This window comes from Sclerotinia sclerotiorum, genomic scaffold (genome assembly GCF_000146945.2).
Source record: "Sclerotinia sclerotiorum 1980 UF-70 scaffold_8 genomic scaffold, whole genome shotgun sequence".
NCBI lineage: Eukaryota > Fungi > Ascomycota > Leotiomycetes > Helotiales > Sclerotiniaceae > Sclerotinia > Sclerotinia sclerotiorum.
Window position 1 is genome coordinate 119,545 of NW_001820828.1, and position 26,708 is coordinate 146,252.

At 42.7% G+C, this 26,708-nt stretch overlaps 14 protein-coding genes across 14 annotated transcripts; 6 read left to right on the forward strand and 8 right to left on the reverse strand.

Moving 5' to 3' along the window:
* Positions 1 to 295: 295 nt before the first annotated feature.
* On the reverse strand, positions 296 to 722 carry SS1G_06364 (predicted protein; the record flags this gene model as incomplete). The annotated part of the gene is made up of 2 exons (XM_001592075.1): positions 296 to 410; positions 685 to 722. 2 exons carry the CDS (start codon positions 720 to 722, stop codon positions 296 to 298), a joined length of 153 nt encoding a protein of 50 aa, XP_001592125.1.
* Positions 723 to 1,351: 629 nt separating this feature from the next.
* SS1G_06365 (hypothetical protein) lies at positions 1,352 to 3,897 on the forward strand (the record flags this gene model as incomplete). Its single annotated transcript, XM_001592076.1, has 6 exons — positions 1,352 to 1,391; positions 1,996 to 2,151; positions 2,210 to 2,626; positions 2,681 to 2,763; positions 2,816 to 3,848; positions 3,893 to 3,897. The coding sequence occupies 6 exons, from the start codon at positions 1,352 to 1,354 to the stop codon at positions 3,895 to 3,897; spliced, it is 1,734 nt and encodes a 577-aa protein (XP_001592126.1).
* Positions 3,898 to 4,368: 471 nt separating this feature from the next.
* Positions 4,369 to 4,852, reverse strand: SS1G_06366 (predicted protein; the record flags this gene model as incomplete). The annotated part of the gene is made up of 2 exons (XM_001592077.1): positions 4,369 to 4,452; positions 4,727 to 4,852. 2 exons carry the CDS (start codon positions 4,850 to 4,852, stop codon positions 4,369 to 4,371), a joined length of 210 nt encoding a protein of 69 aa, XP_001592127.1.
* A 98-nt stretch (positions 4,853 to 4,950) lies between these two features.
* SS1G_06367 (predicted protein) lies at positions 4,951 to 5,436 on the reverse strand (the record flags this gene model as incomplete). The annotated part of the gene is made up of 2 exons (XM_001592078.1): positions 4,951 to 5,108; positions 5,406 to 5,436. The coding sequence occupies 2 exons, from the start codon at positions 5,434 to 5,436 to the stop codon at positions 4,951 to 4,953; spliced, it is 189 nt and encodes a 62-aa protein (XP_001592128.1).
* A 1,105-nt stretch (positions 5,437 to 6,541) lies between these two features.
* SS1G_06368 (predicted protein) lies at positions 6,542 to 10,033 on the forward strand (the record flags this gene model as incomplete). Its single annotated transcript, XM_001592079.1, has 6 exons — positions 6,542 to 7,111; positions 7,197 to 7,269; positions 7,325 to 7,382; positions 7,595 to 7,935; positions 8,360 to 8,700; positions 8,747 to 10,033. 6 exons carry the CDS (start codon positions 6,542 to 6,544, stop codon positions 10,031 to 10,033), a joined length of 2,670 nt encoding a protein of 889 aa, XP_001592129.1.
* A 1,366-nt stretch (positions 10,034 to 11,399) lies between these two features.
* Positions 11,400 to 11,681, forward strand: SS1G_06369 (predicted protein; the record flags this gene model as incomplete). The annotated part of the gene is made up of 2 exons (XM_001592080.1): positions 11,400 to 11,555; positions 11,601 to 11,681. The coding sequence occupies 2 exons, from the start codon at positions 11,400 to 11,402 to the stop codon at positions 11,679 to 11,681; spliced, it is 237 nt and encodes a 78-aa protein (XP_001592130.1).
* A 2,577-nt stretch (positions 11,682 to 14,258) lies between these two features.
* SS1G_06370 (hypothetical protein) lies at positions 14,259 to 15,391 on the forward strand (the record flags this gene model as incomplete). Its single annotated transcript, XM_001592081.1, has 2 exons — positions 14,259 to 14,508; positions 14,562 to 15,391. The coding sequence occupies 2 exons, from the start codon at positions 14,259 to 14,261 to the stop codon at positions 15,389 to 15,391; spliced, it is 1,080 nt and encodes a 359-aa protein (XP_001592131.1).
* A 2,044-nt stretch (positions 15,392 to 17,435) lies between these two features.
* Positions 17,436 to 18,185, reverse strand: SS1G_06371 (predicted protein; the record flags this gene model as incomplete). The annotated part of the gene is made up of 4 exons (XM_001592082.1): positions 17,436 to 17,543; positions 17,827 to 17,868; positions 17,931 to 18,025; positions 18,140 to 18,185. The coding sequence occupies 4 exons, from the start codon at positions 18,183 to 18,185 to the stop codon at positions 17,436 to 17,438; spliced, it is 291 nt and encodes a 96-aa protein (XP_001592132.1).
* A 616-nt stretch (positions 18,186 to 18,801) lies between these two features.
* Positions 18,802 to 19,023, reverse strand: SS1G_06372 (predicted protein; the record flags this gene model as incomplete). The annotated part of the gene is made up of 1 exon (XM_001592083.1): positions 18,802 to 19,023. The coding sequence occupies one exon, from the start codon at positions 19,021 to 19,023 to the stop codon at positions 18,802 to 18,804; it is 222 nt and encodes a 73-aa protein (XP_001592133.1).
* A 1-nt stretch (position 19,024) lies between these two features.
* Positions 19,025 to 19,281, forward strand: SS1G_06373 (predicted protein; the record flags this gene model as incomplete). The annotated part of the gene is made up of 2 exons (XM_001592084.1): positions 19,025 to 19,121; positions 19,169 to 19,281. The coding sequence occupies 2 exons, from the start codon at positions 19,025 to 19,027 to the stop codon at positions 19,279 to 19,281; spliced, it is 210 nt and encodes a 69-aa protein (XP_001592134.1).
* Positions 19,282 to 20,126: 845 nt separating this feature from the next.
* Positions 20,127 to 21,254, reverse strand: SS1G_06374 (predicted protein; the record flags this gene model as incomplete). The annotated part of the gene is made up of 4 exons (XM_001592085.1): positions 20,127 to 20,195; positions 20,506 to 20,555; positions 21,019 to 21,084; positions 21,209 to 21,254. 4 exons carry the CDS (start codon positions 21,252 to 21,254, stop codon positions 20,127 to 20,129), a joined length of 231 nt encoding a protein of 76 aa, XP_001592135.1.
* An 843-nt stretch (positions 21,255 to 22,097) lies between these two features.
* On the reverse strand, positions 22,098 to 22,319 carry SS1G_06375 (predicted protein; the record flags this gene model as incomplete). Its single annotated transcript, XM_001592086.1, has 1 exon — positions 22,098 to 22,319. One exon carries the CDS (start codon positions 22,317 to 22,319, stop codon positions 22,098 to 22,100), a length of 222 nt encoding a protein of 73 aa, XP_001592136.1.
* Positions 22,320 to 22,648: 329 nt separating this feature from the next.
* SS1G_06376 (predicted protein) lies at positions 22,649 to 24,373 on the forward strand (the record flags this gene model as incomplete). The annotated part of the gene is made up of 5 exons (XM_001592087.1): positions 22,649 to 22,707; positions 23,277 to 23,342; positions 23,908 to 23,942; positions 24,158 to 24,192; positions 24,329 to 24,373. The coding sequence occupies 5 exons, from the start codon at positions 22,649 to 22,651 to the stop codon at positions 24,371 to 24,373; spliced, it is 240 nt and encodes a 79-aa protein (XP_001592137.1).
* A 1,161-nt stretch (positions 24,374 to 25,534) lies between these two features.
* On the reverse strand, positions 25,535 to 25,977 carry SS1G_06377 (predicted protein; the record flags this gene model as incomplete). Its single annotated transcript, XM_001592088.1, has 2 exons — positions 25,535 to 25,603; positions 25,888 to 25,977. The coding sequence occupies 2 exons, from the start codon at positions 25,975 to 25,977 to the stop codon at positions 25,535 to 25,537; spliced, it is 159 nt and encodes a 52-aa protein (XP_001592138.1).
* Positions 25,978 to 26,708: the final 731 nt, after the last annotated feature.

Sequence of the window (26,708 nt, forward strand, 5' to 3'; positions counted from 1 at the left end):
AGCCAACCATACGAAGCAGTCTTTTCACCTCAACTCTTCTCTCAGCATCATGACTAAATGGGCATAGCTAGCTGCGAAATAAATCATGTTATCATAATGAGGCCACCCGCATGCACATGACTCATTATAAATCTGACGTTCAACAAGTGGTGGAATTTTTTAAACACCGCAATTCCATTTATTCCAATACCGAGAAACAAGATGATGTCAGAAAATTCCCACATCAGGAACATGAAGCGAAGAAATTTGTTTCTAACTCAATCACAAGCCGACCACTTCCGTTCCGTTCATAAATTTACTGAAGACCTCTCTTAGATCTTGAACCTAATAATCCATTTCCCGTTCCCGCATCAAAACCTGGAAATCTCGTGGTTTCTGCACGCCACAGCTCGCCCGCGGCGGTAAGTGATCTGTGTCTAATAAGCATTTAGGCACCCTTTCCGAGAATTCCTGATCTTCCGGCATGAAAAAAACACCATTGTTCAAATTATCACACATCTATACAGCTATCTCTACAAGCAGAGAAGTTTGTGGCTGACATGCTAGATGTCCCTGACATTGAGCTAAACTCTCACCATCACATTTTTCAAATGTGTCTAATGAAGAAATTCACGGTACGAACCGCAGCATCCAGCCGCTGGATTGGTGGTTAAACGTAATAATGAGCGGTATCGTTAGTTTGACCTCTCAAAAGCTCTAGTCGGGTTGACTTGGAGAGCCATGAGTACGAGCGGCTAGATGCAGATTTCCACTCGGATATTTCGTGCTCTCACCAATATCCGTTATACTCGCCGAGATTGTTGTATCTCCAGGTACTTTGGCTACTTATGCACACAATATATGTTTGCGTTGCAACGATGCGACCGTATCTCGTGTTCTTGTATCATCCCGAACTCCGCAGGGGCTCGCCTCATGGCAAAGGTTACATGTCTTTAAGTCCGAAGTCCGGTTATAAAAAAGTACTTGTTAACTTGGTAGTTTTTTTTGCGAATCTTTTAATCACCTCACGGCAATAAAGTGATGACAGTGATGATAACCAAGCTTATTTTCTCTTTCGGCTCACTTTGTGACACTCAAGGTCGGCCACATATCTCTTTTGCAGGGACCACGATCGTGGAAGAAAGCTTAGCAACCCTCACTCAGGACTTGGCATTTTCCGAGATTTGGGGTCGAATTTTTACCCAGCGCTCGTATTGACGAGCAGTGTGACCTTTGATGATTTATGTATACAGCCAAGGAAGAAAGCTTAGAGCCAATGGTTTTCCATAATTGAATTTTCAAAGTCGTAAACATGGATGTGAATAAGCCATACATATCAAAAATAATTACTGCAACAATTCCAACTTCAATGATGCCTCTCGATAAGCTTGTTACTGCCCTGGGTGATATTGGTATGCATACGACCTGCAAACTGCAAGGGCATAAATCCAGTGAGCATGGAGCGGATGCGGCTTGCCGAACAACCCTGCGGAACGGCTCGATTGCATTGTCAATAGATTGAGTAATAGATTGCCATGAAGACTCAGAGCTATGATCTTTCTCTAGCGAAGGCTATTCAAACAGCATGATACCGAGGCGAGCGACCATATACATTATGTTTGTAGCCAAGTACCAGTGTTCTTCAGCCTCAGATAACCCTGAATGTACCCTCAAGCTTACACTTACAACTTCAGCCACGTTCGGATGATTTCATGCCATGTCTGCTTCCAAATTGATCTATACGATGCAGCACCCTGCAAGCCTATCCGATCTCCATCTAGCATCGCATAGTTCTATCCTGCGCGATGCACGCGCTACTGATCAATCTCTTAGTATTAAATACTTTGCTGTCTTTGCGTATATTGCGTGACTAAGCTGTGGAATATTTGCATATATATATCAAGATCTCCGTCACATATCAGTCTCATATTCTACATTGAAATCACCATCATCAGCGAAGATTCACTGTTCATAGCTTTACTTTGGTCCTTACATTTTTCAGAATGAGGAGTTTAGCTTCTCTCGCCACCCTTCTCTTTGGGACATTCGTTTCTGCTCAGAACAATTACTCGGCCTTGCCAGTAAAATACTTGCTGACCAGCAATCCCGTCACTCCTCTTCCCCAAGGATTTCCGTGGGCCGACAAGACTGCTAACAATACCAATCCTTACAGTAAGTTGATTTCAGTTTAAATGAATGGGACTGTCATTGATCATTGTTTCTACAACAGCAAATCCACCAAATACTGGGGTGATTCGAAGCTATGATTTCACTGTTCAGAGAGGCAAGGCATCACCAGATGGATATGAAAGGGATGTAATACTTGTGAATGGTGTTTTCCCTGGTCCTCTCATCGAAGCAAACTGGGGGGATACTATCCAAGTTACCGTCCACAATGAGATCACGGGCCCTGAGGAAGGCACTGCACTTCATTGGCATGGACTTCTGCAAAAGCAATCTCAGTGGTTTGATGGTGTCCCTGGAGTTCAGCAATGCCCAATTCCCCCTGGAGGAAGTTTCACATATACTTTCTTGGCCGACCTATATGGGACTAGCTGGTGGCATTCACATTACTCTGCTCAGTACAATGCTGGTATTCTTGGTCCTATGATTATTCATGGCCCTGCAACTGTTCCATATGATATTGGTGAGTACTCGGTCTGACCATTATCTATATCGTGCTAACTTTGAGTAGACTTAGGGCCAATACTTTTGACTGATTGGTACCATCCAGATTATTTCTCTTTGGTTGAAGATGTAACCTCAGGTGATCTCGACAGAGTGGTAAGTAGTTTCCGTAATTCATGTCACAAAGACTCACGCTAAGAATCATTAGCTCGTGCTATCTGATAGCAATCTTATCCAAGGAAAAGGATTTTTCAATTGCTCATTAAAGGCTGCCGGTGATAGCGCTACATGCAATGATAAGAATTTTGTGGCACCAACTTTCAAACTTACACCTGGCAAAAGGCATAGACTCAGGCTTATCAATGCTGGTACTGAGGGAACTCAAAAGTTTGCAATCGATGGGCACACCATGACTGTCATTGCGAATGATTTTGTTCCTATCCTACCCTACAGTACTGAAGTCGTTACTTTAGGGGTTGGCCAGCGTGCCGATGTCATTGTTCAAGCTCTTCCGCTTGAAAAATCAGGATCATACTGGATGCGATCGACACTTGCTGGATGCTCACTCGCTAGCAACCCCGCAGCCAAAGCAGTGGCTTACTATGGTTCCACGCCCAATCTAAACCCCATCACTATCGCCTCTGGCTCATTCAATAATTCTGTCGCCAATGTTTGCGCGAACGATCCCCTTACCAGCACGACACCTTGGTTTCCAATTACCCCCGATCCAAACCCGCCCACAACGCAACATATCGATATCGCATTCGGACCAAATTCGACCGGCAACTACCAATGGACGATGAATAATTCTTCCTTCCGTGCAAACTACAATCATCCTGTTCTTCTTCTCTCCAACCAGGGAAACAACTCATACCCAGATAGCCCCGAATGGAACGTCTACAATTTCGGCTCCAACAGCTCTTTCCGTATCTATATCACTAACTCGAGTCCCGTTGTCCATCCTATGCATCTCCACGGCCACAATATGTTTGTTCTGAATGAAGGAGTGGGAACCTGGGATGGACATACAGTCGTTCGACCAATAAATCCTCAACGTCGTGATGTACAGATGCTTCAAGCGAGTGGTTACATGGTATTACAAGTAACGGCTGATAATCCCGGTGTTTGGCCTTTGCATTGTCATATTGCTTTCCATGTTAGTAGTGGATTATATGTCAATGTGGTTGAGCGCCCGGCAGATATTGCAAACTTGAAGATTCCAAGTATTATGGCACAGACTTGTAGGGATTGGTCTTTGTATACTAATACGACGGTTGTGGATCAGATTGATTCTGGGTTGTAGATATGCTTGGTATTTCTATGACTTGATTTCTGGCTTGGCTAATTTACTTTTTGCCGCTTGTTGTTATTTGGGGTTTAATTCTTTCCTTTGGTTTTGGATATTTGCTTGATTGGGAAATCTCTACTTTTTATATAACTGTTTTTAGGAGCTGATGGTGGTGGTGGATCTAGGAGCTACTAGTGTCTCGGTTTTTTATCGTTTATTTCCTCAACGTCGGGATCTTTCTTGTATTCACAACATATACATATCACAAGTATTGTATGGAAATAGATTGTTCATTCCGCAGTAACATGATCTGGTGCATAGAATTTTTTAATTGATGAACGTTTAAAAACAATCAACATACAGACCGCATATTCTACGTATTTGATTATCGGTAAATCCTACTCTTCTCTCAACCCTCATATCAAACCCCTTCATCTCTTTCAACCTCCTATATCTCTTTCAACCTCTTCCATTTATTTATCGGAGTTATTGGCGTTATCGGCCACACGAGTAACCGAGGGTCGAAGTTCCTTAAAAGTAGGCTGCACAAAAATGATCTGTGGATTGTAGATATCCATAAATTAGCTATCCTTTGGGTTATATATTAAATCTATAATCTATGTCACAGATTATTTATTGGGATTCTAAAATAATCTGTTTTATGTAGATTATTTACAACTTTACCTACTTGTAATATTATATATATATATATATGATCAGAGGGCTCAATATAATTTTTTGAACAAATTGCCCTCACCACGCGAGTGTAAAAAACTATGAGGTCATCATTAAGGTTAGAGCAAATTTTAGTGTCAAACTCTTTCATCCTACACCATAAAATAGAAATAAAGTTTGTCTTTGAATACCGCCGAAAAACAATTTTTGTGGAACCCAATGTCTAATTTCGGATTTATAGCGCATATTCGATTTTCCAGTTGTATTGAATACATTAACCATATAGTACAAGATGTGCAATGAACTCTATGTTTCAATGGGGTGGTATCACTTAGTCGTAATATTTGTGTAATGTTCGGTATTTTCTTGTAGTCTAGAGCCTATTTACCCATTGATCGCATGTTTAAATGCTTGACGGACAAAAATTGCCTAAGATTAAGGTTACCGTTGCAACCATGCAATCTCTTCCTTGAGCATAGTCGATAATTCTCCGCCGCCCCTTTTGCGATGGCTGCCATGGGAATTCCGATTCCGATGGCTGGACGTTTATTGAAATTAATAAAGATTTGGAAAGATGAACTGATATGGAGAGGAAGATTCCTAGATCTTCGTTTTAATGGGATATTCGGAGAGACCAACGATCCTTACTATGATAGTTTATCTCGCGTTCAATCATTGAACTTCAATACTGCCCCCATGTGAGTTGAGGACTTGCTAATTTACCATGTGAACTTCATACTTCGTTGGCTTTTAGCGGATCAGTATCGTTGTGGTCAAAGGACTTAAAAATAGCCTATTACACGATATATGATGTCAGTAAATATCCTAAATATACGGCTTGGACCTTCCATCTGCGATTTGGTCATTATTGACTGGGGATAGAAGCGAGGTTTTCAAGGTCGACTTCACCTAGCCGATCAAATATAACAAAATGTATCTCAGTGGCCTTATGAAGCCCTCCAGCCCAATTGGTACCGCCATCAATTAGTGGTGGCGTTATTAGTTTTATCAACGGCCACTTGACACAGAATAAGAGTCTCCGTATGCTTGGTCACACTCGAATTTAACGTTGGCTACTGTCCGTTTACCAATGCGTCAACGAACACAATATAGGTATATTAAGTAGGTTCAGTTTCTTAGATGTTTCAAAGTACCATAGGAAGATGATTTCTGAAGAGGTTTATCAAAAATTCGGAACTAAGTTGGGGCTCTTTGCTCAATAGAAAACTGTCCGTAGCCCTTTAATCTAGGCTGACAATTACAATATTGGGGACTTTTTCTCGAGTGTTTATTCATTGATTGGTTGCTGCTATGGCCAATAGTGCCTGGTTTACTGCGTCCTGGATTCACTGGTTCGATTGTGACATGAAGAGCGAATCTTATGGCGAAAAAACAAAGAGATTGTAGTGTGTGATGAGATGTTGCGGATATCTCAGAGGCAATTATGGAAGAACTTGGACTGAACATAGTTGGTTGCATATACGGAGATGACTTGCTTTAGCTTCCAAAGTACGCTTTTTGATAGAATGGTACACGACTTCGAATGCAGATTGAGGTACTGGACATGTAAGTTCATCACCGATCCGTCTGATTAAGTACTATTGGATGCAACACGGAAGGAGGTGGCCGATTAGCGTCTTACTTTGACTTTTGATAGCTCTATCGATGATTGTCTGTACTTTCCAACCAAATGTGCCAAATTAAGAAGGCACGTCCTGTTTGTCTCGATTCTTCAACGAAGACAACGCGTAAGAAAGAATAAAGGTAAGAGCGGCGGATAGTTTATTCTTACCATTGACTTTTGATTTTGAAAATGAACACTCTGAAACGATGCATGTCATTCATTTATTTATGCTTCATAATTAACGTTACTTACCTACATTCCTAGTCCGCTTGCTTTCGTGGTTCATTTACATAAGAATCGATACACCAGAGACATCCTTTTTATTAGTGATATATATATTTGCCAATATGCCTAGAAGACGTAGATTCCGTTATCGCTCAAGTCCCCTCCGTTCCATGGAAGTTGCATACGAACTACCACTTCGGCCACGCTCACCGGACCCAAGGGAGACTGATCCAGTACAAACGTCTGACGAAAATCCTGATCATGATCAACAGCCTCGAGGATCTTCCGACAATGATCTTGAAAACGACCCATCATCGTCAAATGCCGTCGACATTCGTAGAGACTCAATGTTTGTTGAGGCTATATCAGACTCTGAAAAAAGTCCCGAGCCCGAACCCACTCCCACAATAGGATCTCCTCTGATTGTCTCCAGTGATATGGGCCGCGAGCCTGTTGAATCCAATCAGCAGATACTAGGCAATCCTATTTTTGCTCCTATCGTTGATATTCTCCAGGATGTTTCGGTTTATTCCGATGAATCAGAAGATCCCGCTCATATAGAATATGCCCCCTCCTCTCAAGAACCCGCTCATGAAAACCTAAACATCGATCGCATTCCGTCTCCTAGGTTCATACGGGAAAGAGGTCTTTATGATCGGGGCTTTACAAGGATCAAACTGGGGCTGATGGTGGTAAGTAGCTGATAGCTAATGAGCGGGATAACTTCCACCTTACAGAACCCTTGCCTCCATAAACTGACATGTGATCAACGTATAGGAAGACATTAAACGACCGCTTGAGCTCAGGGAGGCAATTAAAAGCCTTCATCTTTCGAAAGAGCCCTTAGATCGTCCGTGTTTTTATCCTGATGAATTCCTCAAACATGTTCTAATCGTGAATGATAGTTCGCAGCCGACGATACGTTAGCGAAGAGGAAAAGGAATTAGAGAAACCGATACCCAAGTATGCGATACACCATGATTCACTCGCAGAATATTGGGAATTAACGGAACAAAAATACAAGCTATGTATATCTCCACAATGCAGGCTGTGGATACCAGAGTATAATGAGCGAGGCGGTCAAAAATCCGATCAGCCACCTTGCCCAGCCAATTTATTTGGAAGGTAACTTGCCACATTCCTAGCCAGATCAATTACTGATATTCTGCGTCAAGTGACTCACGAGCAGCTGAATATTTCATGGAGCTTGATATATTCCATGGCTTTCTCAGCCTGGATATAGACCCGCAGCCAGACCTTGACCTTCGGATGATTAGACTTCTACCACGGAGTACACCTGCACGATCCATGGGAACAACGTCCTACAAGAACCTGGACTTTCGAAAACCGTCAAGGAAGGGTGCATGTAAGCGTAAAAGTAAGCGCAGAAGTGAGCCCGCCAAGCAGCTACTTCTTAAGTATAGAGTGGTAAAAAGGTGTGATTTTAAGCGCCGTCGTACTCGAAAGTTTGAAGCCGAAATATCACGGATAAAGCTCTTCAAACTCAAGCCTAAATGTGAGTTGAGCACAATACTAGGCGGTCAAAATTTAGTAGCACGGAATTTCAGGTCTGACAATCAAGTAGATATCCGACGTCGCTCCGGGGCTTACTCGGATAATGACGACCGAGACCAAATTTTAGCTGCATGTACCCTTGAAATAATTTCTATAAGTAACTAACACTCGATAGAATTTTCTGTTTGGTGATGAAGACAGTAATAAAGACCTGAATGCTGATACCAACGACAACTCTTTATTCCGCTTGCGAAATCCCTCTTATTCCGACGTATATGTAGATTTTGTCACTCCTCTAGTTGTTGCTTCGCACTTAGACAACAATTACCTTATCGATCCTCGAAACATATTTTCATACTTGGCAACTCCTCCCTTGTTTTCTTTACCAGAAGATGATGCGTCAGGAAATGACATGCATCTTTTAGCAATAAACTTTTCACGTTATCCACCAAAATATTATTTACCAGACGATGAAGGTAATTCAACAAGAAGATTTAATCTTCCAAAGATGCCCGGTGCCTATCCAAGCTCTTCCCCAGAGTCTTTATCAGAGGGTGAAGACTTTGAAGCTGTAGTCGAAGGGGAGACCCCTTGGTCCCTAACAGCCATGGAAGCCCCTCAATCCTTGCATCAGAATGGAGTCTCTAAAGTCGCCCCAGATAACGACAATGATGCGCAATCTGATGGGTCAAGCTCCCCACGAAGACGGCCCCAGCACATTTATGAAGGTAGCGAGACTACGCCGCGTCCAGTCGTCCGGAAATATGTATTTATTCTGGATTTAGCCCAAGGAGTCACTAATGCCCAATAAGCCAGACCCGTCTAAACGCATATTTTCGGTGGCTAGAATTCAGAATGACACCACAGAAGATCGCAAAGCTAGAAAACGTCGGCGGGCCGAGATAATACGAGACGACGGTTCGTCTGATGAAGATTGGGATGCTCAGGGGGAGCCGAGAAAGATCCTTCGCCTACATTTGAGCGAAGTAACCAAAAATGGCAAGGCGTGGGAGCCGCTGACTGATGGAAAGGCGAGAGAATTGATGGCAAGGGGAAGAGCTGAAAACTATGCTTCCGTCGTACGGCAACAATCAGGTCACCCCAATGGTTCGGCTGGCATTCAAACAGAGAAAGAAGCTACTAGTCCATCTGTAAGGCCGGGGATCACTCGAGGACAGCCAATGAATATGGATGAAGATGTTGATATGAATGCAATCGAGACTCAGATGAAGACACTGCCTCAAAAATTGTCGGTTCGCGATCTGCGTGAGTTACATCACAGGGCAGACGTTATTTGTAACTGGAACGCTAGCAACAACTGGGCCAATAGCGGTAATATCACGCCAAAAGCGCAAAATATGAAGAGAGAAATGCAAGAAATTCGAGACAAAGCTGTTTCTGCTGAACCTCTAGCCAAAGTGGATGATCGACATCGGGCGGCGATACTGATAAAATACATAATAGATAATAACGTTTCTGTAAACGGAGCCGGGAAAAATAACCCTAAGGAGGATTGGGCTTGGTTTCATGATATAGAGTATGATTGCGATGGAGAATACGCCGCTGTGGAGACGGAGTTAGAAGAGCTGGCAGCAGAGATCAAAAAGCTCCCTGGGGGCTGTACGAGAAGAAAGGAGAAAGAAGAACGATATAAGAAGCTGCAGGTACACAAAGAATGTATAGAGGTTAGAGGTGAGTTTTATGACGATGAGGAATTGGACGATGAGGAGTGGGTGGATCCTTGCGAGAACGGTAAATTAGTGCCAGGAGACTCACGCCTTAACGCCGAATATGGTAGTGCAATAGCTAAGTGGCAAAATCCGACAACGGATGAAGATTCTGAGTTGCAATTAGCATTGCAGCTATCCAAGGCTATGTTTGAAGAAGACAGCATTCAGCATCCCGTAGCTGCGTCTTTAAATAAAGGCAATTTTGTTGAAGCAATGAATCAAGGTCCTAGCCATTCAGTAGCTCTGCCATCGACCCAAAAATGGCAAGGCAGCTCACTGAATGAACAGGCGCAGTTGGAGAAAGCCATCGCTATGTCGCTGGCAGAGTCTAGAGGGGAAAATATGGAGCAGTACGACGATGATTATTAGATCAGTTCAGATGAAGCAAGATGGAACGAAGGAAAATGAAGAGTAAAGAAGTTCGACAAGCTAAGTACGAAAGGAATGTAAGTTCACGTACTATTAGTTATTGTCTTTTGTGTTACTGAATATTCTCATAGAAGTGATGGTATTCAATTTTGCAGCGTTGGTAATGCATCCTAAGCGGGCTTCGGTTTCACTTCTTAGATTGTTAGATAATCAACTGTCGGATAAGACTCATAGGTCAAAAGACAACAGTTTTTCATCAACAGCATATGGAGAAAAAGAGGTCGTTGTTGCAAGGAATGAGTATGTACTGAATATCATTTGGATGTTTCAAACCTTCCCCGAAGTCTTGGAAACGGGAACGGGACGAGCAGTCGCAAGGAACAGCGGAAACTTATGCCATGCAGTGCACAGATAGCGTATATATGTATATGCAATGCAAGCCATTCGGTAATGAAATGCATAAGGGCATCGGTACATAATTGATTCATGTGAGAAACCGTTCCCGGCGTTATCATCGGATCCGAGAATCTTCGGAGATGGCTTGACTATTAGTGGTGGTGTGCAGAACGACATGCTTGCTCGCCATGTGCGAGAAGGGATTGAAAATGGGATGACAGGGTTTAAAGAGCAGCTGATTCGAAAGATGGGACGGGATGTGTTGGTTGACCGTGTCGTTTTGTTGCACGTCGGCAAGTTAAGGTTTTGTTACATTTTCTAAGCCTGCCCGAAGGTGTGGTAATGCGGGTGTAACCCTTATGCTTGTTCCCACGTGTATTGAACTCTTGTTTTGAGTACTTGCGATTAGGGCTCAGAAGTGGTGTATAAACGCTTGTTTATTAATCAGACAAAAAAAAAATAAAGTTTAACATCCAGTCACGACTGCAGAACCAGCTTGGCTTGTTGTGGCACGGTCACGTTTTTTTTTTCAGGAGCTGTGTTCTAGCTTTATTACTGATCATTTCTCCCACAACCCCATCTTTGGGGAAAGGTGAACGAAACCGACGGGACAAAGACCACGAGAGTGCCTGTGTGCAACGGTTGCTTTATGTAAATCCCAAAGATTTCAGAGACATTCAAAAATTTGCACCCCATTCTTGCCTATGAAGGAAGACGTGGGAGCGGGATTTTGATTGGCCGCAATACATTCCTTCCGCTTAGAAAAGGTAGGTTTGTAGTATGATTAGAGTTTGTAGGAGAATGGGGGATTTGAGCAGCGAACGAGGGGATGAAGGATATATAAACTTGGGGGCTTACCTCTAGAATTTTCGATGGATCGGGGGACTTTTATTTATATCTTGACGCCCTGCGGAGAGTTAGCAAAAGGCACTTTTTTTCTTCCATTTGTTCTCCAAGCATTCTCGTCACAATGGATATTTTTGGCACAACGAATAGGCGCCCCAAAGTTTATGTTAATTTATGTCAAGGAAAGAGGATGGTAGATACGCCAAAACCTTATCGATCCATCTCGCACCGCGCTGGCAACAATTGCCACGCGACTCCTTCCGGTGTATCTTCAAAAGGAGTAATTTCCAGTCATGCGACAAGGGTACGGAATATATCACGGCAGATGGATAAGGCAGAAGTTTTTGGCATCGATAGTGATGTCAAGCTCGGAAGAGAAATCATACGAGATGGTAAAGGCGCTTAATTCTTGCGCTCTAGCTGTGCAATATAGTATGATGTTATGGAGAAATTGACATCAACTGAGCTTGGCAATTGTATGTTTGATATTTCCTTTTACCCCGGAACTAGTTCCAGATCAGCATCTCGGCTGAGGACGGGAAATTTTGGGATCAAATAATGGCTGCTATCTCCTGCATAGTCCAAAAAAGGAGGTAATGTTAAAGTCTTCTCAGGGTTGATGCTGGACCGTCAGCATTTCAGAGCAGTAACGAACATATCTAATATCGATTCTCCACCGGAGTGACATCGGTAATCAATAACACCACGAACTAAGATGCTGCTAAGATAAGTTGAATTAGGTATCAGCGCTTCGTTCATATATTCCCGTCAGCTAGACTACACTGGTTAAGCTTCTTGAGGGCGCATGTATTGATCCTTCTGTCCATAGCTGCGGTAGTCCCGCGGAAATGGATCTCGTCTTTCGCACGTGGCGTTTTCATGGCTGGTAAGTTGAAGGGGTTGAAGAAGCCTTTTTCTTTGGGAAATTATTCGCTGTGGATCTGATTCACGCTACAAGGACCAGGGCTTTAAAAGGAAAAGCACAGGACAACATGTGGAGCCCGAACAATTCAAGCGCGGAGACGGTTGTTTGAAACATAACTGAAGGATTCAGGATGAAGGTTAAGGATTGACGGGAAGGAAGAGACACAGCGTTAACACATGGTAGACATGGTAACTGTCACATCTTACCGCATGCAATCCAGCCTGTTGATATCACCACTTAACAACGGTGAATGTAAGCTTTAGCTTCCACCATGATCCTTACGATGATATCACGGAATAATATCGATGAAAGGGAAAGAACGGGACATCCGTTCATGTGACCGGTTCAAATTCGCACTACTGTATCATATACAGAATAGTGATCTGTGGGGGGTTGGACTTTCTCACATCGAAGAAAGTGGACACCGTCGGATATGATTCCCATTCCGGGCTATTGTGTACCGAAGTCCTCATATCTTTCACCGGGATGCTACGATAAATTACCAAAACCAAACCCATGGAGATTGGAGGCACGAAGATCTTCAACTACTTGGAGTTGTACGTACAGAGGGTATATTTTTGTTTTAACTTATGGACCCAGCATTTTAATTCCCATATTTTCTTGCTGTCCAGCCTCACCAGCTTCAAGGCAGCAACTTCTTGGTATTCAAACGCGAAGATTAACCTTCAAGGCCTGTCATGTAGTCGGTTAGATATCCAATTCAAGTGAATTCCTGACTCTGTGGCCCCGAAGCTTATAATAAGCGATACCGCTAGCATGTCCACATCCATGACTAAGGGCGGCACTTGAAGGCCGCCGTATTTCTTTTATAAAGCCAACTGGTAAACTAAATAAACTTGAAGGGATCTGATTGGTGGGGATCACCAAAAAGCCTCTGAAGAATTCAAGTAGCGTACGAATATTTATAGGGTGACAAGTAGACGGATGTCCGCGATTAGGAAAAGATTTTAGTTTCAAGTATATGCCCCTACTGACTGGAAAATATTTCAACAGAGGAAAACATCGATAAGGAGGGCAACTGGCAGACCCTAGGTTGAAAAAAGAAACCATATCGAAAAGATTGATGGATGCAGCGGCGACTGATAAATATTTGCATGCAAGGATTTGCGTGGAGGGGTAACCTGGCGGCCTTTGATTTGGGAGAAATGATGGGAATTATGGAGATACTAGTATGCCATGTGCTTAATGAACCAATTGTAACATTAACAGAAATCCGTTTAATGTACTTGATTGGTGGTAATTGAGAGGCATTAATGCACAGCGAACGGCTGAGAACTACGAGGGTACGGGGGTACACTGTACGCATGATGTATCGTTGCTGATATCTGATAGGTGCTGGGTGTTAACGGAACAGACAACCTCAACTTGCATTTGTAGAACCCGTGGTTGAAAATCAGATGAAATGTAACATGGTTTGGCCAATCGCCAAGTAATTTTGTGCGGCATCATCGCTTTGGAAATTTTTGGATATGGAGGATGAAGTCAAAATGAGGTTCAAATATTTCTATTCTCGTTGTGGCTATATGCCTATCACACAGCATATTTAGTCCCAAAGGATTTGTGAACGGATATCCTACTCGATTTGGGTAGCTTTACCCAGCTTTACACATTGACAGGTCGGGTTTAGAATGTCATTTTTGTCGCAATTCGCAATTGACTAGTCGGATACCCTGTCAGTGAGTGGCAGTGGTAGAAATCTCGAGTAGACTAGTTGTGGAGAGCCCTGGAGGAACCATGTATTATCATGTACGTATGTGCACCATGCCCGATAACCGGTGTTTGGGTGGGTATCACTTTGAAGTGTTGAGTAAATGGAAATTGGGCCAGTGGGTTAATACCTTGTCAGATAGGACGATTGTCAGCGGAGTGGAAATTATTCCGTGACTTGATACAATATATACTTTAGTGTTGGACCCCTCTTTTCCCCGTCCTTTGATATTCATTATATAGTCTGAACTCAAATATCAGAGTTGGAATTAGGACAACAAGTCAAAACTTGATCTTTACTCTTACAATATCACCATCATCGACATCAGGATGTCTTCTCTCACAGATTCCACCACCTCCTCCTCTCGCACATCTTCGATAAGCTCAGCAACGAGCGTGAAAAGTTCAAATGACAGCTCAAATGCGGGTGTTGGGAAGAAGAAGTTTTGCTGTAGTTTTGCGGGGTGCGGAAAGTCGTTTTCAAGGAGTGAACATTTACACCGTCACGCTTTAAACCACAAAGATGGAAACCACACATGTTTGCGCTGCCGTGCACATTTTCGACGCCGCGATCTTCTTGGTATGTCATCTTCTTTGCTCCAAACTATTTCTTGCGCCTAACATATCACGTAGACAGGCACATGAATCGTCATAAGGAAAAAGATGATGAGGCTGGTGGTGAAGGATTAGGTGTATTGGCTACCAGAAAGAGACTTTGGAGAGACGCCGACGGAAACATCGTAGCTACAAGAAGACCATCATATGTGCAAGAAGGGACCAAACGCAGACAAACAACCACGAGAGCGGACAGAAAAATGAAAGTGAGCACTCGAACAGATGCTCAAGATCAAATCGGCACTCACCAGTTATTATCTCCACCAATGAACACTCCCACTATTAGATCAAAGTCGCCATCTACGATTGTGATGGGTAGCGGAAGACCATATCCAGAAGCTGAAGGACACCAGAGATTTGAATCACACCATTCTGTTCCATGGAACGGTATGACCGCATCCATACCATCGCCGCCAACTTCAGAGCCTAGCATCCGCTCTGCAAACCAATCACCAGCTCCGGAACTCAGTGATCTTGACGGGCTTTACGAAGAAACTACCTGGCCCACCATCCCAAATTCTCTACCTCAAGCTCCCTCGCTCAACCGCCAACTCCCCGAACCTACCGAATACAACATGGGTCCTTCACATCATTGGGGCTCACAACCTTTCCAAACTTTTATGGGTGCAATGCCAGAGGTTCCTGGGAGCTACGATGACATATTCAAACCTGAACCGGGAATGTATGAGTGGCAGATGCCGCAATGGAACAATCAGATGCTGATGTCAAGGGTGAGGGAGGAAAAGCCTGGGTACGAGGCGCAAGAGGAACCGAAGAGGGAATGGGGTTATTCATATTCTGCGCAAGGGGGAAATTTCCATAGGACTTATGGTGTTGGCAGGTGTTAAGAAAGGGAAATTAAATCATGAAGAAATGAATCAATGGTTATGAATGTCAATCTGGCTGCGTTTGTGAATATTCTTGTAAAATTAGCGGTTAATACCATGGATAGTTTGGTGGTCTGTAGCAATTGAAATATTAGTTGTAGCATCTTGTGCTTTAGCATTTGTTCCGTTGGCAAGATCCGTAAAGGAGTTCTCGAGCAACCGGTGCTTTTTCAAAGCTCGGCCATCATCCATCCATATGCTTTTCTGTATTGAAACCCCGAAGGAAACGAAAAGCAGAAAAATGACGATCGAAGCATAACTAGTACCCTTGACCTAGGATGATGTGATATCAAGCAACGGACATCATGCCGAGGTCTTCCCACGATCTGTGTGTGCCCCGGGTCTAAGGGCAGTTTTTGACAAGATTGGCACAATCCAAAAATAAAATACAAATCAAGCTCAAGGCAGCCTTCTCAATTCCGCATTATGTCCGGAACGCAGTCTATTGGTAACTCGCCTGCTTTGAGAATACGAAATACACACAGCCATGTATGTACCCGCTCGATATCTGTCTTCCTCTTTGATTGGCTTCAATGGCGTGATCCTCCTACCCGAAAGCGTTTTTGAAGCAATGTTACACAGATAACCTTCAACCGCTCGATTGCGGCTCTAGGTCCAACTATAGTCAAGCCTTCTAACCCTTAGTATGTTGTCGACGACTTGAAATGCATGGATAGTTTGATTCTTGGACCCATAAATGTGGAACCTCCGAAGTTATCCTTGCTCAGCATACACGGGCTATACTCTAAACCCTAGATCCATGTTTATGGAATCTTAAGAAGACTATTGTGTGGGCCTGACGTTGGGGAAATGAGGAAGATGAACTGATAACGATTTTTGAAGATACCCTGGCGGAGCCTGAATGGATTGCTTGAGATAAAGACCATGAGCTCGTTCCAATATTGAAAGAGCGCTCGAGCAACTTTCGTTACAATCAAATATATTTCAAAATTAAATATCAACATTAAACTTGGCGTTATGCCCCTTAATAACTATAGATGCGAGGGAAATTCAGATAAAGCACTTAATCTGGTAATCGGGATCCTATACCTAGGAAATGATATAAAGTTCAAAGGCGTATTTTTACCGCGGCACAAAGCAATGTAAGGCGATCTCGTCGCCTACACACACTGACGAATTCCATTAATGTTTAGCCTGTACGAACTAATCGTATTACACAAGTCGAAAGCCAATCAATCATGCTACAACAGCCGTATATCAGGATGCGAGTCTGCATCCCGCAACACGTCCGTATCCCGCAACACGTCCGTAAGCCGCAGTATGGAGGAATTTTGATACATCATTATAGATGCCGCCATATTTTACGTGAGTAGCTCTTGTCAATGCCCAAAGGAGCCAACCCTCATGTACAGCGATTAAATCATCATGCCAGCCTCTTTCGTATATGTGCAGCGAAATGATGAGATTTTGTGAGAGAATTTCCTTCTATACTTCGCTGGGGTATCCACTGAGATACTTGATGCTGCCACTCTAAACCTAGTAAAGTTATGATCACACGCTTAGGCTCCGGGGAAATGGTGGAGACTCAAGTTGACTAGGAGTGAAGCATATACCACTTGGAGGTTCACCGCCTGTTTGAGGAAGGTTATCGTCGGGTAGGAGCTTTGGGAAGGTCCACACGATGCTGATCGTGCGGAAAGGATGTAGGTTAAATCATAAATGAGAATGCAAGAACCTTTTATTTCAAAGATGATAGATAACAAAGTGACGCTGCAGTGTAACATAAACTTTTGAATAGGAAAAACCTTCCGATGGGGCTGACTAATCAAACTCACGTGAATATACCACGTTGAATTCTCATCGTTTACCGTTTATTATCATTTGTTTGATGGAGGCACGTCTGAGAAAAGTCTTGGGCAATTTCGATAGCATGCCTGGGCTGCTAACACATTGTCAAAATTTGGGAAATAGCAGCCCAATAGTTCTTTCCGCTGATAATTCTGCAAAATTCTTCCCTGCACCGGCATTACGCGAATCGTGGACCTCAATTCGAGGCCCACACCGTCGATGATATTGCAACCATGAGTATGTTCAATGCATTATGATACACATTATATCCAGACTGACTCGAGACAAACCTCATCGACCAATACTTCGAGTATGGGTATTTAAGTGTCGTGGTGGTCTGATATTCAAGCCGCCGAATGCGAGTCGCGAAATCCTGTCAGGAGCTTGATTCGCGTAGATACAGAAATTGCATCTGATGTGTCTTGTAAGACGCAAACGATGCTATTTTATTTCTTTTTTTCTCCGCCGGAAACATGGCATGTAACGCGAGGAGAAACTCTCGTATGGCCGTTTAAGCCCCGCTGCTGTTTGGAAGTTTTGAAGCCAATCCACCTTGCTGCCGGCTTCATCGTGGTGTATGCACTTACTTTATGTACGGGAAATCGAAAACGGCTTCGGAAGTCTCTAGGCTGTAAATTACCATAGCTTCCAGCGACGATCAGCCACGCTTGATGTGCAATGTAAGTAATACTTGGGTTCCACAATCCACAGCCGCACCAAAAACACGATCGAAATCGCTAGCTTCTGTATTGCTTGGAACATCATTGATGTTCTCGCACATTTGCCCTATGCATAGTGAGTAGCGTTTGAAGACTGCAAATACATCCAGAAAAGAGAAAAAATAGTCGGAAAGTATGGTAAAAAGCTGTCTCTCCCCGACAAGCCGCCCAAGCTCATCACAGTCTCTCAGCACGCAGAATATCACCAATACGGATCTATTACACATGTTGGCACTGTGGCTACACGAAAACACAGCCCCCAGGCTGCGAGCGTTTGTTTCACGCCGGAAGCACATTTACATCTTAATCCAAGCTCGGAGCAAAAAAGAATTTAAGCCAAATCTACAATTCCATGATCGAAATCTTCTACTGCTTAACTCAAACCATATTTTACAGCATAACACATTCTTTTCGTGCCTATGAAGCTTTCCGTTTTCACCTCAAATACGGATGAATGATAAAAATACCAGAAGTGGATTAACCTATGTCTTCCAAAGCAGCCTCACGGTAAGTATCTGCAGCAAATTCGACCGACGCGAGAAGCACACGTTTCTCCCTTTGCTATTTACTTAACACCAATAGGAGCATTCAATCTACGAAAACAATTTCCAACTGTTGCGTTCTTTTATATATATATATGCAGATATCATCTCCAACTGCATACCAACAGCAGCTACAATGCTTATATTCGGTCAAAAAACGGGTATGTTCCAGTGATTATTCGGCATTGTCTGAACTAGAATGAACTTGTTGGTTCATTGGACCAACAATCAAGATGTCTCTTTGGCTCTTGTTGTTACAAAGTCCTACGCTTTGCGCGAGTCAATTGATACCATAAACGTATTAAAGGATGCGGGCGGCTATAGAAGAACCATCCTCAAGGTCTCCAGTCATGTGGTTGTCACTTGAAATATCTGTTTTGTTCTCTGCTCTGCGAAGACAGTTACCATCATGGAAATCAATGACATTGTAGGTTGCCGAATCATACACTCTCGATGTTTCTGGCGACAACAGACACAGATCAATGTATTGTGCGGCTCTTTGAAAAAGAAATTTGCCTGTCATAATGACTCAAATTCTTCTCGGCACAAAATTCATATTTCTCAGCCCAAGCACGATCATTGTCTCTAGCATGCATAGTTTTGCCACCGACGAGTGCCGAAGTTGAAATTATAATGAAGTATTCTTAGAGCATAAAATAAATTTGCAGTTCCAGGCGGTGGATATACGTTGAATGCTGGAGCTGCGAATATTAAAGCTGGGGTCACGATTAGCCTTCAAATCATAAACGAGGCGAAAATCGATGAAGATAGAAAACGTTAGGTTTCAATTGGTGGTGGTGCAAAGTAGGGCGAGGTTTATCCTGTTTTGGATGATTTGGGAATAATTACAAGTGGTGGAAGAGTTACCGACGTTGGGGTCGGAGGATTGACCACTTGAGGTACGAGATATAAGTGTTGGTACGAGAAGGATACGGAAGACGTAGCACCCACGGATTACGTAGGTCCTATATGTCTAATTGTATTCTGTCTAAAGAGCTAGCTACATATTGAAAGTAGTAAGTCTTATATAGACTTACTAAAAGAGCTAGTCTCTTTCGCGTTCGCCTAGTTCTTTATTACAGTAGTAATTGAATTGAAGTCATTCACTTCGTTCACACAATAAGATCTAATCATTTTCCTTTTTTGCTGAATAAGGGAACCTAGGAAGCATCTCATTTCTCAGCGCAAGGAAAGGCTTAGGGTGTGAAATCGTCATAAACTACGAGATTGCCCTCGCGAATGGCGGGGTTATGGGCAAGCTCTTAAAGGCGGCTCCAATAACTTTGGCATCGTGACACTTTTCGACATCCGAACTTTCCGCAGGTGAGTTTCTCCGGTGGTTGCATCGTCTATGGTATATCTACACTTTACGGTCCATTGCGAGGATTTGCAAATCTCCTTGGAAACTTGCCCACTGCAATTACGATGAGCATATTATGGAATCAAAAGAGAACTGAATTTTCAACTTCTAACAACCTAGGGGACATGAAAAATGACACTAATCAGAAGTTATTGGACCCATTTTGGGACGAAAACCTCGCTATATGAATACGATGCGTATATCCAACCGCAACGATTTTGCAATCGAGGCTGAAAAATCTGCTGTGCCAGGCTTATGGTTAGTTATCATCCTCGACTTCCTAGCCAAACATGGAGATTTGAACCATAAATCAGGAACCAATTCGCAACCACCGGCTGTGGAGGAGTTCTAGAAATGCTTAGAAACCTCCATTCAATCCGAAAATCAGGCATACCATCGATTTTCTCTGTTTCCAAAATAAATTGTGCCATGACAATCCTACCCCTCCCCATGCCCGTCCTTAGCAAGTCACAAGTAGTGAATTCTCTGGAACTCTCTCCCGGACCCCTCACCTTATTTCTCCTGTCTTCCAAGTGGGAAAATATTGAGGATGATGGAAAGTAAGAGAGTCTGCAATGTGACTGATTTCAGATATTGATGAAGCAGCGAAGGAAAAGGAAATAGGAAGTGAGTTTAAGTACTTACATTTTGCGGCATGTTGGCAGAACCAATAAGAGGATATGGCAAAGGAGAGCCTAGGGACGTCGACAGAGGTTAGTGAGAAGTATGACCCAGATATTCACCTCCAAAAATTGTGCGAAGGACGATTCAAAATTTCAAAGCCTTAGGTATCTGGGGGAAGTGGGCTGATTGATTGGTTTGGCTCTAAGGCATCAAATATCTCAATTAGGGGGAGTATTTTGTGTACTAGCAAGTGCTAGTCAGAGTGGGTATGATCTGAAGTACAACATGATATCATTATCCTGGCCATTTGAGCATAAGAAGATTAAAATGTGTATCTTGAAAATTTAGAATGAACATGCGTGCTACGGCAGGGTCGGGAAATTTATATGAAAAAGAAATGGTAATGCTATCTTGTCAATGCGGTCATTATACTTAATAATGACAGGACTAATGGCGCACCGACTCCGAAAGATCTAAGTGGCAGTAATAAGCAACCAAAATCCTAGGAAGAAAGGACTTGCGAAATAAGGTTACGTAGTTCCATGATACTCGTTGAGCAATGCGCTTCGGTTTTATCATGGGGCTCTGCTAGTGCTCCTCCTGTCCATTTTTTGAATGTTCATTAGTAATTATTGCTAATTACCGCTGTGGTTCTAGAGGAATAGCTGCCATTATATAGGAACGGAATGCTGAATTTATAACGCATTGGCGGCACCTAGCATACTGGTGCCGATCTTATAACAGAAATACAAAATCCGTACAGGATACATATAAATAAGAGCTCTATAGTTCGACGGGTTCTGTATGGAAAAACGTAACCTGTGCCGAAGGGGTACTATTATGTTTGCAAGGTGTGGGCTGTGAAATAGTATCACTGCAAAGCCAACGACAGATTAATTTTTTACCTCCACGGAGATAGGAGTAATGTCGATTAGCGTGGAGGAATTGAGAGGATTATGGTGATGGTGACTACTTGCGGATTGGTGTTGCCATTGACATAATAGTGCTGCAGTTACGTTACAACGTTTCAATAACCGTTTTGAATAAGAAAATTAGTGATTGCAACTTTTGCAACTCGATGTGGATGATGCGAGAAAATAACATAGTGCTCGTGGACGTTCCGTTGGGAAAATTATGGACTACAGTTATAGCGTTACAGCCAAATATGCATATTTAGCATCACATCTATAACCTGAGCTTCGAGACTTTACAATAATCTTCATGATAGAGACCACATACTAGTGGACCTTTAAAATAGTCACAAATCTTGGGATGCAATAGGAAGACATTGGAGTCTATAATGCGTATTTTGACCTCATATAACTCCTCCGATACTTGCAGTGAAGAATAAACACGATGTCCATCAACCCCATTTGAGCATATGATGGTGGGCACACTGAAAACGAATGACATTCACGCAACAAATCCCCCTTAAAAACGGAACGGAGACTTCAAACCACCCCGTTCAACTCCCCTACCCCGAGATAAAAATACGCTTTCAACCGGAAGGAAATGCCAAATAAGTGCGATTTGACTTCCGGTCTTTACAAAAGTTAACTTATTTTCTGTATACATGTCTCAAACATCAACTCACATTCAATAGCACCTTGGAACTACTTCTGTCCTCTCTTCTTATAACCTTCGTAACTTCCATATTTTCCATAATTGCCATAATTTCCATACGCAACATAAGGATTAGCTGTTGTGGTAGTTGTAACCGTTGCCTTACTAGCACTTGAAGAGGTTGCGCTCGATGTAGATGTGGATGTCGATGTCGATGTCGTATTGCCACTTGCACTGGCATCTAATGCGCCGCCCAAAACACCGACGGCCATGGCTAGCGCCAATGTGAGTTCAGTGAGGAATTTCATAGTAGGAATATACTGGAGATTCGAGGAAATAAGTGCCGGAATTTGGATGTGATGGTGGATGGAGATTAATTGGGTGATGAGATGAGAAGGTCGAGAGAGAAGGGATGGGATAAGGATATATATAGCCCCGGAGAAAGAGAACTATGATTATAATGTAGAGATAAAAATCAAGACAAGGACACCGATGACGAGGTTGGTTTCATCGTACATAATGGAGTGGAAATTTAAGGGTGATATCTGACTGCCGATGAAGCACAAATGTACCGGTTGAGCAATCAGGCTCCACGGTTATGATGGGAGATGTTATTCAAAATATCACTGAACACTCGACTCAATATGATCAAAATATCAGGTAAAATATGGCATCAGATATGGAAAATGAGGAACAAAATAACTACAACCACTGAAGAGGGTTATTTATTGCGGTTATAAGCATCGCAAAGAAAGTTTAGCATAACTCGATCGTCCGCGAATTTTACACACATGAGCCTGAACAAAAGCAAGAGAGCAACCGGTGCTGAAAACACTTTATGTTAACAGGAATTCCATCAGATAATATGCCAACTTTCTACAACCTATGGAGATACCATCACATAAGCCTTGTGTATAGATCTTTCATCTCCTGTTCCAAAATACGGAGTGCTTATTAACCTGATGTGGCACAATGGTAGCAGAGTTTCATAGCTGGGCGCACAAGCTGAGAGGAATATCGCCGGTGTCGTGATACAGGTAAAGGTATAGGTTATTTAGAATACACACACTGGAAAATTGCTTCACCATGCTTTGAGTGAGGTCAAATATTGGGGTGTAGAATATCGATGGCAAAATCTCAAGCTGAATAAGTGTCAGCCATGACGTTTAAAATGGGCAAACAGAATATTTGTAGGATACCAACTAACAACGAGGGAATTACAAGTACAGCTCTCAAACAAAATTCCGTACTAAAGTTGTACAGATGTCTCAAACTACTCCATTGCAAAACACTCTGTGAGTGAGAACTTATCACCAGTTTAAGCGACGAAGCAGACCAATACCGACTTCGTATTTTCTCAGTACAATGAATTCAGAGCCAGTATCTCAGGTATTATCCTTAACTAACGCAGGTAAAAAAACATCGAGAAATTTGGTGTATCAATTACCCCGTCTCAAGATGTCGTCGCCCTCAGACTCAACTCGAAACCCGAACACCACACACCCAATTTTCTCAAAAGTATTATCTCTCCATTACAAAAGTCAAAAACCTAATCTTCAAGGTGCGGGCTAAAATCCCTCATCAACCAAAACACAACAAGTCAAACTTTTCTTCTTGCATTCTACTACCGAAGGTCGAAAGAAGAGAAAGAAGATCTTTGTTGGCAGATTTTTCTTGTCTTGGTCTTCTCCATCATCTCCATTAGTATCTGTATTATTGCCTTTTGGATCGGTGACCCTCGAAATCACAATGCTGCAAAAACATGCCCAGATTATATTTCGCAATATTGTAAGATTAGGTACATACTGTGTGAATGTATACCCTTGGAACTGTTATCTAACAATTTCACGACAGCCACAGTTGTCGAGAATTTAAGCCTTTAGTATACCACGACAGTATTTATTAGATCATTTCTTAGCCCCGGTGGGTGTCGACCAGACACAGGTCTAGAAGTTACTGTAGTCTGGGATAATTTGGGGGTCAATTGTCGTTGAGTTTTCATTTCTGCAGTATTGCGGCTAGATCTGTAATCGGAATGTATCATTTGAAAATCAATGAGAAGTATAGGTATGGTGGAGATTACCCTGCTAATCTAGAGGCCTCGAACCAGCTTATTTGTTTAAATCTTCTTTGGCAAGAACTATGGTAAGATCTTATAATTTGATTATTTCCAGAAGGAGAAGATACTTTCAAGATTGATAGACAGATATTGAAGCTCCACGTCTCTCGGCTAAGTCATGATGACATCCAAAATGAATACTAATGTTCATGGTCTTGATAGCTCATCGTATTGACCTTTGCGTCGAAAATTGATGTTTCCAGTTGATATTGGAGTAACGGGTCAGGTCTGAGTATTTCAGAGGCATAGATTGATTTCAACACAAAGCACGGGTGTCCAGATTTTGTTGCCGTAGGGACTAGGCTAAAGCGCGACAAATGCCTGTGGATCTACCGGATGACTTGTTACTACGGCCAAAGAAGGCGGACACGATATATTTTGAATATCCATGAGCTACATCAGTTAGATGCACGTGGTCTCTGATGCGAGAAACAATTCGTATGAAGATTCGAGCGGTTGGAAATATTGCACGGATATTATCCCCTTTTCCTCTCGGGAGAGAAAAGAAGGACAAGTCGTGCTTGGAACACTTCGGGCTTCCTGATGAAAATCGTTTCGAGCATAGTAATTCAAAGTACATGCGGAGGTATTAATCTTAATGCATTTTAAGTTTTAACTACCAAGCCTCCCGTTTGTACTCAAAATTCTGCAAATAATCCTCACAGCTCACTATCATCTTCATCTAGTGTCTTCTGCTTCTCGTTCTTCTCGGTTTGCTTCACTCGGATTCTTGTGAATTATACCACACGTTCCATGAGGGACAACGGGTCCTTGCTCAACCCAAGCAAATGAATAGTAGAAGAGGATGCACCAATACTGACCGTGATTTATATATAGCGAATATGGGAACTTGGTATGCGAGTAATTTTTATTAAAACGAAGGTTGGGACTCAATTTTTAATGTTTTCTTCTTGATTAAAGGATAGTAAAGTCTTCCACAATGAATCAGAATGATGTCTGAAGAATCTAGGAAAACTATTGGAATATGATATTCAAGGACGCGGAAATACCTGGGTTTTCTGATTCTAGATTCTGTCCGATTTTTCCAACCCCCTGCGGACCAAAGTATCTATTCTCCGACATATCAATAGCAGAAGGGAGGTAAGAAGGGGCTAGTTGGGCCTTGATGTATCACAGCTTCCAATTGGCTTGAAGGGATCTTTACCTTTTTGAATTTGTTCCTCTCAACTCTGTTCTCGGGAAACATGGATGAACTTATAGTGTATTATAACTGACATTTAGAGATATAACGACAGGATGAATGGAAAACACAGGAATCTATCCCATCCAATGAAGAAATTAAAGGTAGCTGTAGCTTTGAATCACCACCAAGAACGTTGTATTCGAGTAAGCTCACTAGATCGATACTCACTTCTTGTTCATTTGCATCGCGTAATACTCGATGTCGTCCAAACCCAGATGTGGCTTCACTTGAAACTGCAAAGGGAATATCTTCTGGAGTGAGAGATTTATTATTCATGTATTGCTACTGCAGAAGTGATTGATAAAGATGAATCACTTTCAACCTCTCGTTTCACAGATGAACTACCAGCCAATATTATGCGCTGTGTTGCACTGGCAACTAGAAAATCTTCGATTATACTAAGACTTACAAGTCCTTTCTCTTAACACCACTTCTTCATCACGCAAAACAGTTGGAGTCGAAAGCTACCTAGCCTTTATTTCCTTTTAAGACATGCATCATTCTAGACACTACTTACGTTTTTCATTCCATCCGAGTCATTTCCATGCATGACTCCAAATCCTGCACTCCCAGCAACTCCAGTGATCATACGGTCACATCCGCACATATTCGGTCCTTTCCCCATGCCCCTCCATATCTAAAGTTAACGAAGCCCACCCACGATACCCCCGCCAACACCATCCCACCCAGGCCGTCATAACTTGGCACTCTTCAAATATCCACCCACATCGGCCCTTTCCCCAATGTATCCACTTTCCCGCTTCCCATCTTCGCGCTCCGATCCGCTCCGCAGAATTATCTCAGCTAGTCAAAATATTGGCTGCTGGAAATTCAATCTCCATCGAAAGCAGTATCAATTCGGTCCTTTCCCCAATAGTGTCGACCCAATCTCCACGAAGCCCCTCATCCCAGTTGATGAAATCTGTGCACGCCCGAGTGGGTCCTCTCCCCGATCCTTCCTTCGACCCAAGTTCCACCGTGAAATATACCTCCCGTGCTCATTTCGAGCGGAAATCGATCTTTCTCCCCAATTTCCGAGTCCCAATACCCTCCTTTTCTGCGATCCCCATGTTAAAGACTTAAACCTAAGTAGACGGTAGCGCACATCTAAACTCTTTTTCCATGATCCAAAACTCTTAATTAGGGTTCATGCACATTCGTCATTCGATCTACCTTTTTCTCGCTTGGAGTCATTTTTGTCTTGCAGAACTTTTCACGCTGCATCCCACTTTTGAGCCCTAAAGCCCCAGGGATACGCAAATAGTGGATGCCTCATATTGCGTATTTCCCGCTAATAACCTATTGCCAACAAGTTAGTATGTTATAGCTATCAGAACT